General features: G+C 38.3%; 1 protein-coding gene across 4 annotated transcripts in view; it reads left to right on the top strand.

Annotated features, from left to right (window-relative positions):
• PEX5L (peroxisomal biogenesis factor 5 like) overlaps positions 1 to 18,369 on the top strand; it is a 106,104-nt gene extending 87,735 nt beyond the window's left edge. For all 4 annotated transcript variants that reach the window (XM_017810798.1, XM_017810797.1, XM_017810796.1 and 1 more), the window contains 7 exons: positions 5,407 to 5,523; positions 6,456 to 6,599; positions 7,424 to 7,494; positions 8,685 to 8,882; positions 10,186 to 10,351; positions 10,711 to 10,868; positions 11,538 to 18,369. In XM_017810798.1, coding sequence (XP_017666287.1) covers positions 5,407 to 5,523; positions 6,456 to 6,599; positions 7,424 to 7,494; positions 8,685 to 8,882; positions 10,186 to 10,351; positions 10,711 to 10,868; positions 11,538 to 11,742 — 1,059 coding nt within the window. In that variant the 3' untranslated portion in view covers positions 11,743 to 18,369. The remainder of the gene's footprint in view (positions 1 to 5,406; positions 5,524 to 6,455; positions 6,600 to 7,423; positions 7,495 to 8,684; positions 8,883 to 10,185; positions 10,352 to 10,710; positions 10,869 to 11,537) is intronic.
• Positions 18,370 to 19,422: the final 1,053 nt, after the last annotated feature.

The raw sequence follows: 19,422 nt of genomic DNA, 5'->3' as shown, positions 1-19,422 counted from the left end.
GCCATGTGTTTTAATAGTCCCCTAACTCAATTTTTTATACCATTCCAAATCCAGTGTTGGCAGTTGAACTATTCTAAATTAATATTGGTTGATTACAAACAAACCTATGCCTAATTCATGTGTTGGCTTTTAGCTAGAAACAGAGTTTCCTTTTTAAGAAATTAAGCTGATTTGTAGGGGGTTTTTAATTATATGCTATGGTGAGAGGCATGGTTTCTACTATGGTTTCTTGGGATTTTATTGCACAGAGAAAAAAATCTTGTCTGAGCATACAAGGTTAAAATGGATACAAGCAGTAACTAAGCTCTTTTATAAACTAAACACTGAAGGCGTTTTTCTTGTCTTTTCTGCCTGCATTGCTTTTTCCAGATCAAGTAGGTTCTTTATAAACAACTGCTGGTGAGGCACAGGAGATGTTTTTGATGTCACACATCACACACATTTGCTCCTGGCGTGAGAGACTTGTTTTCAAATTGCCACTGCTTAAAATGCTCAAGGTGTTCCTAATTGCACTGCAGACTGATCCTGAAGGTGGGACATGATGTGCTGCAACCTGTGATGGCAACACAGGGAATCTGATGATGAACATCTTGGCATTAGTGGTTAAGCAAATGATGTCAGTACTGTTGCAACTGCCAGCAACTGTGTGTGATGGGGAGTTTCCAGACACTCAGAGAGAAAAATGAGTTGAGTACAACAACAGGTTACACGACGTTATTGAATTGCTTTATAGAGTAAAGTAAGGAGAAGAATATATTGTATCAAAAAAAAATCCTGCAGACTAAAATGTCATTTTGAGGCAATAGAGACAGGTTGTTAAAATACTTTAAAGTAGTCTCAAAAACAGCTATTAAAAGGAATCTAATTAAATGTTTCCCTAACTGTGTAGCTGGCAGTCTAAAGTTATTCTTTTTGCTTAAAATAGAACCTTGGACCAGGTAGTTAAAATGTAAAGGAAAGGATTCTTCAAGACCTTATAGAGCAGTTATTTCCATTTGCATATGAAAAGAGCTGAATTTCCATCCTAGATAAAATGAAGTGGTAAGAAAGCTGGAATGATTGAAATAAATTGGAGCCCATCTCAGAAAGATTAGTGCTTTCTTAAGCGGAGAACAGATACACTTCAAAAATTCATTTTTTACATTTTGGATGTTTCTGCAATATTCTTCAATAGGGAAACCTGCAAGTGGTAAGATTAGCCAGAAAACTGATCAAGAAAAGGAAGCAAATCTCAGGTTCTTTGTGGCCTAGTTCGAAAGGAATTAATTAACAATTCAGTAAATGAAGACACCAAACTTTATCCTCCACCCAGTATTCACTTTAGAGCTTTGGGAATGGTTTTAAGATGTCAAACTTTGAGATTAATGAAGATTTGTGAGGTAATTCTTTCTTAAGAAGTTTTAACAATGTCTGCCATTGGGGAATCTTTTAAGAATAAATCAGTAAGTAAAATAGCTTTTTTACTAGAGAGGGTCCATATTCCCTCGCAGTGATCAGGTTCTTGCAGACCTCACTACCTTTTCTATTCTTCTGGAAATTGGATTTGGGTTTTGCCTCATGTTTTTTTATCTTCATGATTCCCAAGTGCAGTAAGAACTATGTTTTAACGTAATTTTCCTAATAATTAGCTCTTTTTTACCACAAATTGGTACTTTTGAATTTTTAAAAAATGCTAGCCTGGGGATTCAGGTCCATCCTGTACCTATATTCTGTTAAAACAACTTTTTTATCATCTGCCATTCTAGTGGTGATAGATTAGGATAAATAGAAATAAAACCAAGAAAATGCAAAGACTTCCAACTGAGAAATGTCTCAGAGATGGAAAAAGAATCAGTTTTGTTATTTTCTTATTCCACATTTCCCTGATTAAACTGCAGATGCCACACTGTTTCATGAGCTTATGCATAAGAAATTTTGAGCTGTCCTTCTCAGCATCACTTTATTTACAACACAATGTCACTTGAACCATCTGCTGTATAATGTACTGTTGTAAAGCATCAGAATATATTACAGATAAATTATGTGACAATAGCAGGAAAAGATGGGATTAATTTCTTCTAGCCTAGGAACACATAGTCTAGAATCATCAGCTTTGTGGTTCCCATGAGTATCAGTCCTATCTGTACCTACAGTGTTCCTGTCTCACTATTTAGACATCACTTCAAATGTGCCTGGGAACTAAGAACTTGAGTCATCAAGATGCATTTTATTTGTCACTCTCTCAAATCATGATGGGAATCTTTGCCTTGGTATATCAATTTTTTATATAATTTTTTATCTCTACATTTTATTAAAACTTGCAAGTTTCATTTTGAGAAGGTATCAGCTAAGGAAATCTTACCTGGTTAAAAGCACATGAGTTTAACTGTGTCTTTCACATCAGAGAGTATGTTGATGCAGTAATTCAAAGAAAAATGACAGAAACTTACTTTGTTATGCATTGGTCTAAAAGGAATACTGCAAATTAATTTTTGACACTACAGGACAGGCGAAATTCTAAAAGTCATGAAAACAGGTAAATTTATAATTTAGCCAGCAATATTGAAAAAGTGTACCCCTCTCCTCCTTTCACTGTATAATAGGAAGTAGAGAGCCTGGAAATATTTTGCCTCCCATTTGTTTAACTGCTTCAGCATATTTTTAAATACTAAGAGTAAAAATAGCCTCTTTGACAAAATGCAGAATTTTCTGCTTGGAAGTAGTCAGATGGTATGAACATTTTTCCTGGTTGTCATTCCACTTAACTGCTGCAGATGATCTGAGAATGTGTTAAATGTGTTCAACTGGTCTGAAAACATTTGGTACATCCAAAGTAATTCACCAGCATTAAGGCAGCAAAAACACTGAAATGAGGTTAATTGGCACCAGTGATGTAGCAGAGTTAAAATTAGGTCTAGGAGTCTTGGTGCAAAGCCAGATCTTCAGGAATGCTCAATATTAATTTAACCTTCCTGCCACTGAAGTCAATGAAAAAATTGCTACTAATGGCAGCTGGAACAGACTTAGGCCTTCGCCAAAGGCTGTGTGGTGGTTACGCTCCTCTTCCTCAAGGACGTTAAACTCCTCTGCTACTGACACTGGCATTTGTCACAGCAGAATTACAGCATTTTATCAGGTGCCAGAGTGGTGTCTGATCCAGGTGCCCAGTGCAGCTTTGCCACACCAGTTTCAGAAACCCCCCATGCTGGATGTGCTCAGAATGCTGGAGCTTGGCCCAAACAAGCAAATCTTCTCTCACCGTTGCGAAATAACAGTTGAGTTATTACTACTTGCCCCATGTCCAAGTAGTGTAGGATGAGTGGAGAGACATTGTAGCAAAGCGGGTCTTCTCGTTGCATTTCCCTCCCCTTTTGACTCACTGTAGATGGACATCCAACATAGCTACTTGAATTCAATTCATCGACTTTTTACGTGGAGTACAAACACAGTGAACATCTGTGGGAATTAAAAATATGTAATCAAACAGCAGAATTTGAATTTAAGACCTAAACCCACTTATATGCTTGCTTACTATCTGCAGAAATATGATTTGATATGTTTCCAAACCACTGATTCATAGGGAATTTCTATGAGAAAAATAGAAGCAAAAATTTAATATAAACATATATATATACATATATATATTCATATGTACATTCATATCTATGAATTTATATATTCATATATATAATTATTTCTATAACTGCTTAAATAAATCTGCTTAAAAAGGCATTACTATTTACTTTTCAGTAGTTTTATTAGTTTTAATCTGAAGAAAAGGGAAATTTCCACCCCTTCCCTCATTCTGAATCTCAAAATTATTGCTAGTATAAACATGATCATGTAATTTTTATTTCAGTGCACTGCAAATTTGTACTGAGTGAGAAATGGTTGATAGAGGCATCTGTTGAAAAGTGGGATTGTTTTAGGGATTCAAGTGCCTCTGGTCCTGGCTAAGAGTTAAAGAGGGAGCGACCTGATTCATTATCCCAGCCTTTTCAAACTCTAAATGGCCATTTCAGCACAATCTCAAGACTATTTATAAGAATGTATTTCCTTCAAGTCTGGAATGAAAGCAAATTCTGAAGGTGTGTAACAGAGTGGTCAAGTTTCTTTTGCTTCTATTACCCAGAGTGAAATCTCCTCTCCGGGAGAAATCTCCTCTCCGGGAGTGAATGATTCCCATTCAGAGGAACATTGCAGGTACCTCCACAGATCCCATAATTGCATAATTCAGACAACTATGAGTCCCCTGGAAGAAAGTGCTGGATATCAGGAGGCACATGCTTTCCTTTTTCCAAGTACCTAAGGAATGTTGCAGCAAGTCCTGCAATCACAGTCTAAGCTCTATTTTTGAAATCATGCCTGGATGTGGAGCAGTAGCAAAGTTGTCAGTCTTGTATCAAATATTACATTTCTAACCTCAATAGAATTATCTGTGCTGTTTTCTTTGACATAAATAAGTTGGGAAACTGTGCCCCCAGTAGTGTCATTTCACTGAAGCTTTGGCCATGACCTTGCAGGAACTGGAGAACTTTGGAAAGGTGCTTGGTGCTGGGCAGATATTCTGCTATGGATCTGTTTTTGGGGGCTTATGACTAATCTGTGGAGATCAAAATGGCACCTAAACTTGGATTCTCCCCTCTTTTTAAATGCCATTTCTGCTTTTTGGCATCATTTTCTAGTAGCCACAGTGGTTCCCTCTGTCTGGTCGTTGCACATCCTAAATCTCGTTCTTTTTTTCATAATTTCTGTTTCCCTTGTGTTTGCGTTTTTCCTCTGTCTTTGAGCTGAATGTTAATCTTACTGTACAATTTTAGAATCTCTTGTAGATTCCTCTCACCAGCACAGTACACAATGCAATATTGAGATTTCTTCACTATGTCAAAAAGCCCAATTTCTATTAAATCTCTTACGCAAACACTCTCTGTCTGAGCTTTGACATTTCCCTTTCACAAAGCTGAAAATAATGCTAAATATAACAAAGTGAGATGCTTGTTCTCTTTTAAACTGTTTTATCTATTGTTATTCTTTAGCATATGCACTTAGTTGATTTTTCTTTTTTTTTTCTTTCTTTTCTTTGGTCAGAGACTTGCAACATTCATTTCCTTCAAATTTTCTGTAACCATTTGCTGTTAGCATCAATAAGATGCAGTGTAAGCTGCTGCAAATCCTGCTTCAAATAGGACATACGCTGCCTCTGAGATAAAGAGTTTTCTGTTGACAAAATGCATTCCAATATAAGAGATGAAATTTAATTATATGAAATTCCAAACAGGAGCTGTAGCATTTCAGTCAGTGTGATTATTAATAGAATTAATACCATTCAGCAAAATTGACAGACCACTGGTAGAAAGAAATTAAAAGCTTACCAGTTTGTTTCAAAGTTTTTGTTGTTCATTTTCTGTTTTCCTCCTTTTCCTCTAGTCAGATACAGAGTTTTGGGACAAAATGCAAGCAGAATGGGAAGAAATGGCTCGCAGAAACTGGATTTCAGACAACCAGGAAACTCCAGGGCAAGTCACCATCTCAACCATTGAGAAGGTAACACCAAGTTTTCCTATCCCTCCTGTGCAACACTGAGATGAGACTCAGCTATTCAAAGGATCCCAAGGAAATTCATTGGATGTGGAAGTTAACTTTACCCAAAAGAGTTCATCTTTAATTGTCTATGAGTGGGATAGATTTAAAAGACCTTGCCATAGTGAGAATACATTTAGATTTGCACACTGCCTGAATTGTGATGAAAGGTTCACAAAGCAAACTGCTGGATTATGGGCAGTTTTGAAGACAGGCACCTAAGGAAGAGCACCAAATAAAAATATCTGGGCAGCAACATTCAAACACTGTTGAGGATAGAAATGACAGAGATTCTGTCTCTCTTCTTCATTCCTTCCATTTCACCTTTTCATTTGATTTTTGTTATGTAGTTGATATTAGCATACACCCTTTACACTGGAGTGACAAGAAGAGAAAAAGGCAAAATTTAAAGGAATAATAAAATAAACTCAGGTGCTTGCAACACTGTTCTGTATCTGGAAGGTTAACTGAAGATTTCAGGATTTTAGCTGAGCAGACATGAAGTTACAAGCACTGCAGGGAGTCAGCTGCTTGATATGTGCTCTTTACAATTCAGTTGGATATCCTGGGCTCATGATAGGTTCAGCTCTGCTGCTACTGCAGGCAGTGTGAGTTGTTGTCATTATCTTTGATGGGAGTAGGAGAGCCCACCATTAGTACCAGTAAGTATCACTTCAGAGCTAAGGTAAAAGTAAAGAGAGCAGAAACATAAATGTCTGGTGACATTTTACCTTTTTACCCTTTCTATAATTGAAATTCCATGAGGGAGTTCATACCATTTTCACAGAACAAAGGGTGTTTACATCCATCTGGAAAATGGTGAGTTATTTAATTTTTTGGAGTTGTCATTCCCTGCTACAGTGCTTCATCACGGGTTCATTATCTCTCTTCTCCAGGGTTATTATTTCCATACTGACAATCCCTTCAAAGATTGGCCTGGTGCTTTTGAGGAAGGACTGAAAAAAATGAAAGAAGGTGACCTTCCTGTTACAATCTTATACCTGGAGGCTGCTATTCTACAAGAACCCAACGATGCAGAGGTATTCACTCATCAGCCTTTTACTGACAAAGGGAACGGGGACTCCCTTTAGCATGCAGTGATGGAAGGATTTGGGGGCTCAAACTTTTACTAGTCATGATTGACTGAAACAGATTAAATTCTAAGAGTTTTGAATTAGTATATGACTTTAAACAGACAACAGTGAGTCCTTCATAGGATGAGAAACTGTTTTTGTAATATTATTGTTTGAAATGCTTCAAACCTTTCCTTCATATCCCGATGTTTTTGAAGTATCTTGTAAACACTGCTATTGTAAAGATAACAGTTTTGATTTAATAAGAGTGTTGAAATTTTTTTTAAAGTTATATAAATTTTCTTAATATTGCTGTTTTAAACAAGTATAGTGGTAAAGTCTGTTTTTTTGTGAAAAATATTTACAGTGTAAGTATCTAGGGCTCTTTGAATGTACTGCTGCATTAAATTAAGCAGCAGTATTTCAAAAAGCAGAGAATCCCCAAACCCTCTAGAACCCCTTAAATCTATACAACTTAATAATTCTTCTTCATCATTTTCCATAAAATTCTACCAACATTAAAATGTACAGTAGCTCAAATCTAAGAAAGCAACATGTGATCATACACTGACAGAATACCCTTGCATTCATTGACTATAAACATTTATCAGGCCCAAAGATATTCAGAACTGTATTGATTGGCACTGTTGGTATCACCCTGTAGAAAAATCTGTAGTTAGTGCCTGACAGATCTGCTGCTTTTATCACCCCTGTGTTTAACAGTGATATTAGTGGTAACTCTGCAATTGGGTATATATAACAAACTAAGAAAATTATGATTATTTTTGCAGGCCTGGCAGTTCCTGGGTATAACACAGGCAGAGAATGAAAATGAGCAGGCAGCAATTGTCGCCCTCCAAAGGTAAATGAAGTTCAGTGCTAAATCAAGGGTCTGATGAGTACTTGGTAATAGAGACCTGGGAATATTTAATGTCATTCTTATCTTGGAATGTGAAGTATTTATTGAGCTCAGTAAAGCATTCACATAGATATAAAAACTCTCCAAGTGACTTCAGAGGGTGATTAATATTTCTGTTTTATTAAATAAGTGCGATATTTAACCTAGTAATTTAAGTAGTTGCACAACAGAAAAGTTACATGGCCTGATAAACTTGAATTAGGCATAATGCAAATGAAGTGCCTTTTTGATATTCTAGCCACTTAGCATGTTTTCTGTAGTCTGTCCTTTAATGAAGAGGTTTTCTTAATTGGAGACAGCTCCCTTCAGCTGCTGAATGCTAGACTGACAAGGTTTTTAGGTTAATAGAGATGTGAATATCACAGAATGCTTGTATGTAAAATGTGAGTTCCAAAATCTCAGCATTATTATTATCTTTGTGTAATGGGCTTTTATGTTTCCATTTGAAGCAATATTCAATTGCATCAGCACTGTTAACCATGAAGTTATTTCATCTAAGGATACTCAAACTTATTTATATGTAACTTATGAGCTTACCTGGATAGAAATGCGAGGGGTTGCCTGATTTAGGGCTTGCTCATCCCCAGTTTTCAAACAAGCAACAGCAATGTTCACAAAATAGATGAGATTCTGTTTTCAGTTAATAGTACACAACCAGAGAAAGAATGCTTGAGGTGATTGTCTCCAGCTTTGTCAAAGAACAACTGAGAAATCAGGATGACTGTGAAGATTCATAGAGATGGAAGAAATTTTGGCTTCAACATACTTTTTTGTAGAGCTGAAAACTGTATTAAACTGTTTGCTTGAAATTATGCAAAGCTTCTCTTTGTTTACTAGACAGATATACACAAATGAATCTACCTACAATTCCTCATAGTAAGAAGGATGAAAACAAAACTTTTATGTGTAGTTTTATGTACATATATGTGTATGCACAGCAATGTGTGGCATATGTGTGTATACACGTGCATAATCCACTTATCATACAAAAATAAGACAATGTCCCTTTTCACAAGTATTATTGGGTAGATCTTACTTGTGTGAGTGGTTTTCTTTACACGGATTATTTTAGAAGAATTCAAGATTTGTGTTTGGCTAAAAAATGTTTCAATATATTTTTATTTTCTGCCTAGGTGCTTGGAACTACAGCCAAACAATCTAAAAGCTCTGATGGCCCTGGCTGTAAGTTATACCAACACTGGCCATCAACAGGAAGCCTATCAAGCTCTGAGAAACTGGATAAAGCAAAATCCAAAATACAAGTATATAGTGAGAAGCAAAAAAGGGTCCCCAGCGCTTAACAGGAGGATGTCTAAGACAGCAGATGAAAGGTGAATGCAGTGTAAATCCTGATGGTGGAAATTGTAACATCACTGGAACTGATGGTACATGCTGTGCCTCCTTGCTCTGTATAATCCCAGCCTGTTCCTTGTAATGGAATACTCAGTGTCTCTAGTGGCAGGAGTGGGAAGACAACATAGGACACTTGGTTTAGGGACTGAAGGCTTTATTTCTTATGCCATCTCTGGAAGTTAAAAATAAATAATAAAACAGCTAAAAAAATATGCTTCTCCTCAACTCCCATCACTTTTCTCTGACCCTGCCTCCTGCCTCTGTAATCCCACATCCTGCACCCTCATTCTTCAGCTGCTTCCACATCCATACCAGGCCTTCATCCTCCTCTACATGTGTATGTTCTTCCTGCTTTCATAGTTTCTCCTATATCCCAACCCAGCCACTAGGATCGAGGAATGAGCCATTTTGCAGTGTGGCACAGCTTCAGTTCTCTGAAAATACTGGGAGGTGGCATCTGCTTGTTTGAAAGCTGTTCTGGTTCTAACCAAAGAGGCAGCATAGTCATTTTATTTGTCTTCAACTGGCATCCATTTTAAATAACATAATAATTTATGAGTTGGAAGCCCTTCATCATGATTTCATGAGGTCAATAAACAAGTACCTCCGGACAGTGAGATGCATGATAAAGTCATTAAAGGCATAAACATGATTTGCAGAACTAAAACACTCGGGCTATCTCACTGCTTGTCATTTTGAAGACAGGCCTTATGTTTTACCCTTATCACTTACAAGTCCTGGGTTGACAAGATAATTGAGCATGAACAAAAATAAAATATGCAAGTTCTGCTTAATTGCTAAGTGTGTTATTCTACTTCAGCTTCATCCCGCTGACATCTGGTGCTGTCAGTGCAAAGGTTTTATGAAGCCTTTTTTTATGAAGTGGGCACAGAAGCCTTATATTTTGGCATCTTTCTTCAAAGGTCTTGGCTAGTCACTTATCTATTCCTCTTAAGAATACTACTGTTTTTGCCAGTAAGGAATGCTTTTATGTCTGAGAAACTCATCTAATCTGAACAGTTTTAATAACCCTTCGTGTCATCTCACTTGGGTTCACGGCTGTACTTCATTTCATAGATGGAATTTTTATTCCAGTCATGAGTTTACATCATCACCTTGAAGTAGATCTTTTCTGTGATGAAGAAGCTTATTTACAAATTTTAGGAATATATCACTCCTGACAAAGCCACTACAAGGATTTTAATTTCCAGCTATGCAATCAATATTGAAATATTTGTAAATAACTGTATGATGGATCTTTATTTTTTCATCCTTGTCTAGCTCATTACTTGAAGAAGTAAAGGAGTTGTATCTGGAGGCTGCTCACCAGAATGGTGATATGATAGACCCTGACCTGCAAACAGGACTTGGAGTTCTTTTTCACCTGAATGGAGAATTTAACAGAGCAATAGATGCATTTAGTGCTGCTTTAACTGTTCGACCAGAGGTACATTTTTTACTTCTACATTTTAAAAAATTTAGCTCTAGAGGCGATTTTCCTTCTCCTGTCTCGATCAGGCTGTTATTAATGAGATGTCACTTCCGCCATTAAAATTTCAATACCTGAAATAGAAACGTTAATTACAGGACAGCCCCATTTAGAAGCAGATTTATACATGTCCAATTTCTGATTAATTGTAATAGTTATATAAAGTTGCCTGTGACCACGAGTCAGAACCTCACATTCTGTGTCAATTAAGATACAACACTGTTATTTTCTGCAGTCCTCCTAACTTTGCAAGCAAAAATGAACTATTCTGTCCCTTTTTGACACGTACAGTAGAAAAAAACTCATTTTCTCACCAGGACTATACGTTATGGAACCGTCTTGGAGCGACCTTGGCAAACGGGGATCGCAGTGAAGAAGCTGTCGAGGCCTACACACGCGCTCTGGAAATACAGCCTGGCTTCATTAGGTCCAGATACAATTTAGGGATAAGCTGCATCAACCTAGGGGCATACAGGTAAGTTAAAAAAATGTGTACACAGAAAGTCAGGGATCATAACTACCAAGTGAAGATTCATCTTCTGGCTGGAGCTATCTAAGAAAAAAAAGTAATCAGAATATAGCTACATAATCTCAGCTGTTGGAAAATTTTGTCATTAGTTTTTATGAAGTACTAGCAAAGCAATGGTACTTGTCTTATAGCCACAAATTCTACATAATAAAACTACCAAGCTGCTTAAGCATTTTTTTAGCTTTAAGTGAAAGTACTATTATAATCAGTGAGATTGTTCTTGCACTTAAACTTAGTCCTGTGCTTAAGAGCATATGTAAAAGAAAATATAAGAGCCCATTGTTGGAAGGAAAATTTCAGTTAAACTGCTTCAAGTAGTTAATGTCACCAAAAACACGTGCAGTATATCCTTCAGGACTGAAGGGTGGTATTCCAGCTGTCAGGTTAAGACAGGTAAGATGATGGGGAGCTAGGCTGCAATGAAGACAGTACTGCCAGATGTATGAATAGACTCGGCTCTGCATTACTACAAGCCATGCCCACCTGTTTAATGAAAATCAAACAAGAACAACATGAAGAGACTGATGAACTGCATGGTAAAATAATGCATTAGAGTCTGGCATGGAACTTTAGAAAGTTTTACTCTATTCTGTCTTTTTTCCCTCTTCCCTACAGAGAGGCTGTCAGCAATTTTCTCACTGCTCTCAGTTTGCAAAGAAAAAGCAGGAATCAACAACAGGTTCCCCACCCTGCTCTATCAGGCAATATTTGGGCTGCACTTCGGATTGCTCTGTCTATGATGGACCAGCCAGAACTATTTCAAGCTGCCAACGTGGGTGATCTAGACATTCTCTTAAGAGCTTTTAATCTAGAGCCGTAATAAAAAGTATCCACAAATTGACTAAATTGTATTAGGAAACAGAACTTTTTTATTACTCATCCCAAAATGACCACATTTTCCAATAGATCATGACTGTAGATCAATAGGGGAATTATTTCAGACATTATTCGAAAAGTTCAAAAGCACAAAAATACTGTAAATAAATTCAAATTCAAATGATTGAAATGAGCTGTGGTAATCTGACAAAGCCCTGAATTAGATGAAATAGGAATTTCTGAAGAATCTTCATCCCATGCAAGCTATATCTTTCTATATATACACAGCTTTACAAAAAAATGTATACTAAGAACAAACCTAGATAATGGCTATTGCACATTAGAACGACAAGCAGTGCATCCAAGGAACCTGCTTAGTAGCTCGTTGCACTATGCTGACCCCACTTTGCCCCACAATGGGGATTCCCTATCCTTTTATTTCTTGGATGAAAATTCTTCTCAAGGTCCGTTTTTAACACAGCTCTGAAAGTAGATGCATGTAAAATGGATGTGTTTTGTTTTGGACATATCTATTAGCTGGCAACCAGTTTTTGCTTCCAAAGGTACCTCGATTCATTTGGGCCCAGTTCTGCAGGCTCATAAACCATGTGCGATGTCAGGAGGAACATTGTCCATGGAGGTCTATGGGGTGAAGTCGGGTACCAGTGGGGAGGCCGAGTGTTGCCAGCAGAAGGGGCAATTTGCACTAGAATTGTTACTGTTCAAACCAGCTGTCCTTGATCTCGGACAGAGTCTGTCTGCTTCAAAGGAGCTCATGGCAGGGTCTGCACCTATCTGTGTACTTATGCACTTTAATCTTTCTTTTTGTAAAATATTGCTATGCTTTCATTTTAGTTACCAACAACAGAATGTACAGGATGGCCTTGTTGATATAGAGGACCAACTATCATTTCCTGAAATGTAGTGAGAGGGTTTTCAATATTCTTATGTTTAGAAAGATGCAAATACAGTATAAACTGCATTAACAACTAGAAAGATTATTCTATTATGCATCCATCAGGTACTATACATATACATGCATGTGCATGCACATACATGTTGTATGCAAATGATGTCATTTCAGAACATAAAAAGCCACAGATCTTTATTGCAAATAAAGAAAAATCTTCATAGGAGTTACTGCCTGCAGATCATACTCAAGGGAAAACTTTCCCTGAAGAAATTGGTCTATATAGTGCTTGTAGGATTGAGACCAAGACTTGATCCTGCTATTATGGCAAACAGTAGCAAGAGTCTCTGTGACCTCCATGAGAGCAGAGTAAATCCTTATATAACACCAGTATGTGTAGCTACTTACAAATGTGTATATAAACACACCATCTTAATTTTCCCTGATTGGATGAATGGGGAACAGTGTTGGGGCAGTACATTTCCACATGATGAATGGATTGATTGGCTACAATCAAACACATTTAGCTCAGGGTGAATGCATCAATCAAAGAAGGAATAGAAATTTTTAGGAGGTGATTTTCAGTTGCTGATATTTTTAATGTTTTTCCAAAATAGTGAGAGAGAAAAAGTGTAATTAGATGGCTACTGTGTTGACTTGTGGTCAGGAATTCAATGCGCAGAATAGCTTCTGGAATGTGGTAAAGTGGGACAAATGGCACATTTCTTATAAACAACACTAAAAGAAAAATCCAGCTCAGCCAGATAAAAAAGAAATCCAACTGCACAGATCACAGAGAAAGAAGCTCTGTGGGAGTTGGACAGTTTCACCAGTACAAACCTTAAGTTTCTTGCAGCTGTCTGTTATTTTCAGCAACCACTTAAAGGAAAATTCCATGTAAGACAGTGTAATCACTGCATCTAATCACCATCTATAGTTTGTTAAATACAAAGTACTGATAGTCATTAAAAAATAAAAGGCTTACCCCTCACTCTCCCCCACAGGTCAGACATGCTGAAACAGCTACAGAAATTTTTCAGGAGTGTTTTATTAATTCATTGTCTACATCTATATTCCTGTTTATCTATCGTTTCATAACTGATTCCTGCAGCTTTCTCTAAGGATGGGGTATGGGACTGACTGGGAATGTCACTTTAGCTAAGTGGGCTGCTGTATTCATATCTGCTGACAACAGTTTGCTCTTTTGCTTTGACAGCGATGTGTGATGACAGCTCTTTATTGATAAGGCAGAGCAGAAGGTGCAGTGCAATTGAATCTGGGAAGTGATAAGAGAGAAGGGAGGCAGCTTTGAGAAGAGGCTGTAAAGCAAAGGCATATGTGCTTAGATTTTGCTTGATGCCCTGCCATCATACAAGTTCCTCTAGAATATCCTCTGTGCTGTGGTGTAGGATAATCAGTGCTTACCCAGAGGAATTAGCTGTTCAGGAACTTTATTTTTATATCTTTAAATTAAAAAAAAACAGATATTTTTATATCTGCAAATTAAAAAAAATAAGTACTTGATTTCTCAGAGTCAGAATGACAAAGGGCATTTGATACCCATGGCAGTTCACCAAACATCATCTTCAGCCTGTGGACGAGTAACACAGCAGTTGTTAAGAAAAAATGCAACTCCAAGCCTCTCCAAAAAGAACAGACTAAGTAGGAAGTAGCTTTTAGTTTATCCTGAGATGCACTGCTCCAAACTACATTCATCTGCTGATGAATGTCCACACCCATGGGATTGGTACGAGCTGTCTGTGTAACCTTGAGACAAATCACGGGGGCTGAAATCTCCCTCCTGAGGGGAGGCTCAGGCCCCTGGGTCCATCAAGAGCAGTGCAGTTCTGCTGCACAGAACATGGACTTCAAAGCCTGTCCAAAGAGATGGTGTACACCCTTGGAGATTATCCCAGCTGTTCTCTCCTCTTGTAGACAGCCTATGGCAAGTTAACCACGTACCACTGATCGAGACACTGTGAGAGGGGAAGGATAAAGCAGGCAGACTTCAAGGGGCCAGTGGCACATCTCCTCACTCAGCTCTGTCCTGGTCAGTGTGGGAGAGCAGCTGGAGACTGAGCTCACCTCTCTCTAACAGGTCAGACTCAGCAGCTCCTGGGACTTCTGGGGACTTCTTTAGTATCCTGGCCTTTACTCTTTAGTATCCTGGCCTTTACTGTTCTCCTTTAGCCCCCACTGCCAAGCACTGTCAGTGCAGCAGACAGGATAAGACACAGCTTTGATCTGACCCCCTCACAGCATTCCTTAAATATTCAGGGGCAAGCATGTATATTTGCCTGAAACAGCAAGAGGAAAAGTGTGGAGGCTGCAGCATATTAACAACCTGAACAGAAAATTCATCTACTTGTACTTCTAACCAAGCACGAGGTGGGATAAATAAGGCGGGTGCTAAACAGTAGCAGATTGAGCCTGAGAGTGAGAGACAGCAAATCTGGGTCCTCTTCTCAGTGCTCCCTGTGAGCTCGACCAAGTCAAAACCTCCTGCCATCCGTGACACCCAGGTGTGCAAGGAAGGAAGATGGGAAATAATAGTCATTGCATGTTGTGGCACTGTGTGGGAGCAGGGGAGTGGTGCTGTTCCACAGATGGCATGGGTGAGGTCACCACTCACCTGGAGAGGAAGGTAACACACAAACACAAGGTTGCCCAGGTCTAAGGAAGCAGTTTTCACACACAGACTAGCAACTTCAGCAGAGAAGAGACTCAGACATTTCAGGATAACAACTGCATAGCATCTATGGGGTGAGGCCAAATCAGAGTGCTGCAATGGTGTATCACCATCTCTCCCACCTCTGTTTCTTGTTCTTGTTACTCCCCTCTTTTTCCAGAGGTGATTTATCACTGCCAGGTAACTGATTCCAACTTTTTGAGTCTTTTTTCTATTTTATATTTCATGCAATTAAAAAACATTTTCCTAACCCCCAGCTTAGGACTGTCCTTGTCCTTTCTCTGTGCAAAGCTTTAAGAATATTTGTGACCTAGAAGCCTGATCCATAAAGCTGAGCACTGGAACCCTGGAGTCTTCACAGGAGAGCTCAGCACTTTGCATGATCAGCTCACGTGCAGGTATTCAGTGACCAGGCAAGGGCTGGCTCTGGTACCACTGCACGTGCTGAACAGGCACTGGAATCATGGGGATTATTTATGGAGTGAGGCTTTGCAAGGAAGGCAAAAGACTCATTTCTGGCTGATCCCATTAAACTGTAATGACCACAGAAACTTTGTGGGGATAGGCTTGAAGAACTGATTTGATCTTTAGGTACACAGATATACACACCTGTATCTAATGGTATTTTCTTATGATCTGATAAATCATAGCACTTGTAAAAATGTCGAGGGGGAGGTTCAAATGACACGAAACCTCATGTGACAATATTGCATGCAGCTACATTAACCAATAACCACTCTGAAGTATTAACCCAATGCATGCAGTAATGCTACCTGAGCATGGGTTTACAGAATGCATGCAGAAGGCCCACACATAGGGTATTTTCAAACTACTGATTGGTATCTTCTATGGAATATTTTAAAAGTACTTTGAGTCTGCCAAACTCAAATCTGAGTTGTTCATATTATTTGGAACAGGCTAGACCAAAAGCAGAGCCCTTTTAAAATCCCATCCTTAGAAATCACTTTGTTTTGTGGATTTCATGTTTGCTTCAAGTGTTTAATTAATAACAGACATCTGTAGTAACAGTTTTTGCAGACATGTTTTAGTATCCTCTCAAGTATTAAAAAGCTAAATTTGCACAGTTTTCACAGGGAAGCTGGGTGTTTGGATTTTCACATTTTCTTCTCTAGTCTAAACCACACAGCACAAACTAGAGAAAAAGGTTCCAAGAATCAGTGAAAAAACTGTTGTCTCAGTCTGCACTCTCTTACCATGGCCAGGCTTTTCAAACTTGCCCAGTAGCTCTGAAAACAGCTCAGTGTTCAATGTCCTATTTGAAATATGTAGATGTAAACCTTCACAAGATCTGAATATCTGCTACCTTCAGCTGAAGACACTTAACTCATCTGAAACCTCAGCATATGGAGTTAAGCTAATAAGCCAAATTTAGAAAACCTGGGCCTGAAAAGAAGGACCCTGACAACACCACCAGGTGATCTTAGGAACATCCACAGAGCATGGGCCTCCAGGACACAAAAGCCACCATGGCAGAAATAACTGATACAATTACTGGCAGACATTGTCTGTTGGAGCCAGTGAGAAATGGAGCAAAACGTAAATTGGTTGTAGATCTCTTTTGCCCAAACATGCATCTGCAAAATGAGACATATTAGTTATTTCGCATGAATAACCTGCACAGTTGAAAAAATGTGATTTCTGGTCACCAGTGTTGTCAGCTTAGCAGTCTGTACAGTGAATTTATGTAATAAATGTTTATAATATGCCAAGTATTCACAGACAAAAACGATAAGACAAAATGCACTGCACGTTGTCAAAAAACTGGTGGACATGCAATACAGTATTATCTAGTATTCAAACCTTACCTAGGCTAGAAGTCAGATTCCTTCATTATAGTTCTACTGGTTTTGGACTGGTGAAATAAATGAGAAAAAAGAAGTGCCAGGCATAAAGAGATCACTGACACTTTGAACAAACCTAGGCAAAGTGAAAAACAGGCATGTCAGAATCCACGGGAAGTTTCAGAGCCTCAGCCCACAAAGTAACAGACATTCAACAAGGGAGAGAGACAGAAGGAATCTAAATTTTCCTAAAATATGCTGTAACTTTACAAATGCTTGCATATGTGACAGCCCATTGAGCAAGCTTGCATGGTCAAGACTTGATGTGCTTTGATCTTTTTTCCCCTTCTACATTTACAAAATGCCACCAACATTGGCTAAACCTTTAATTTGAATAGCCTTTTTAATATCAGTAAGCTATTGTAAATTCAGAAAAATGAAAGAAATTTATAAATATATTTTATATATCAGAGTATAACATATCTAGAGTAAAATAAAACTATATAGTTTTGAGAGGCATTCTGTGTGGCTTCCTCTATACGCTGTAAACTGTTTGAAAAAACCTTTGCAATCTTGCATCAGTTCTTTTGGCTTTATTTTTAAGCCAACATACGGGAAAGAAGAGATTATAGGGTTGGCAGATACTTTCACCCGGGCCATCTGAAGAGCCCTGCTGCTGCACAGACCTGCCCTGCTCACTTCCCTCCCCGTGTGAGGGTGAAGTGCAGGTGCCAGGCCTGGCAGGGCGGGCGGTGGGTGCGGAGGTGGGAGCTCAGCCCGACACCTGAATGTTTACATTCCGTTACCAAGGCTCATATTGACCCAGATTAAGAATCTGAATGTAAGAACATAATGGGGTAAAAGATCAGTTTCTTACTACAGGTAGCTCTGCCTCTGTATACTTAGTGTATTATCAGCTGTGTATAATATTAAACACAGACCTTTAGTTTACTGATGCTTTAATTTGGTGTTTCCTTGCACTGCTGTTTAAAAATAAACTATTTCCTCAAAAAAAAAAAAAATTATGTGCATACTGGATGTGTTAAATTTATTAAGGTCATAGATGACTATTTGCAGAGCACCACACTTGATGTAGTATTTTTGTACTGTAATGGAAGCATGCCTTCCTTGGGTTCTTTTCCACATATTAAATTGTATTTATTTACCTGTATTTATAACTGTGCAATTTTTAAATATGTTTTAAAAATAAACTTTGTCTGTGGCTTCAAATATTTCAAAATCTCTTTTCAATTTGAGAATGGTCTTGACTACAATTACATGAACTGAAAGGAGGGATCTACATCTCCAACTGAATGAAAGAATTTTTTCAATGAGGTTTTCTATCCTATTGTTTGCAAAGTGAACATGCTTCTCTGCTTAAAAACTAAGCCCAGAATATGCTTTTGTTCTCATTTTTTATAAATTCATTGCTACTCTGAGGCAGAGTTATTTTTAGAATTTATTTTTATTTCAACATGTTGATCAATTATACTTACAACTGGAATTTATTTCAGCTGAAGCCTGGCCCAAAGGCTTTTGCACAAACAGTCCACATGAGGAAAATGGGAGAAAAGTAGATCAGAATTTTTCCTGAAGACCATGCAACAATTAAACCAGAAGTAATAATATCAGAAAACAATCCTTATGAAAAAAAACAAACCCAACTTTCAGTGACTGAAATCACTACTCAAGCAATTTCCCAAACACCATAGTAGGAGTTTGCTATGGGCATTTTTCAGTTTTGGCTTTCACAGGATGAGGCAAAGGAGCTGACAAGGATGATATTATTCCTACTCTATGCTTTTGCTATGAGACACCAACATAAACACAGACATGAGGGACAAAAATTCCTGAATGATGTTGTGGACAGAAAAACTGGGGGCTGTGGACAGCCTGGGGGGCTGTGACAGGACAAAGCAGGACCACACCAGCAAGGATCTGAAGGCTGACACTCTGCATGAACATGTGGGTTGCTCCAGGAAAAAGAACTAGAAGATAGAGCCACAGCAAAAAGAAAGCTGTCTGAACATGGCTTTAACCAGAACCCTCCACTAAAGGAGAAAAGGGAAGAGACATTAAAAACACACTAAGGATTAGGATGAAATTAATTGTGGGCTCTTGAGACTGGTGTGTTTTGCCAGGAGATACAAAGGTTAGTTTAGTTCTTGCTGCTCAAATGTACCAAAAAAGCAGCAACAGGAATACCCATGAGCTACATGCTCTGTAAGGAACCCAGATCAGGAACACAGCACTGTCATCCTGAAGCCAAAGACAGTGGTTGGG

Source organism: Lepidothrix coronata, unplaced genomic scaffold (genome assembly GCF_001604755.1).
Source record: "Lepidothrix coronata isolate B3197 unplaced genomic scaffold, Lepidothrix_coronata-1.0 Scaffold29, whole genome shotgun sequence".
Lineage (NCBI taxonomy): Eukaryota > Metazoa > Chordata > Aves > Passeriformes > Pipridae > Lepidothrix > Lepidothrix coronata.
This window is presented reverse-complemented; position numbering and strand designations above follow the sequence as displayed.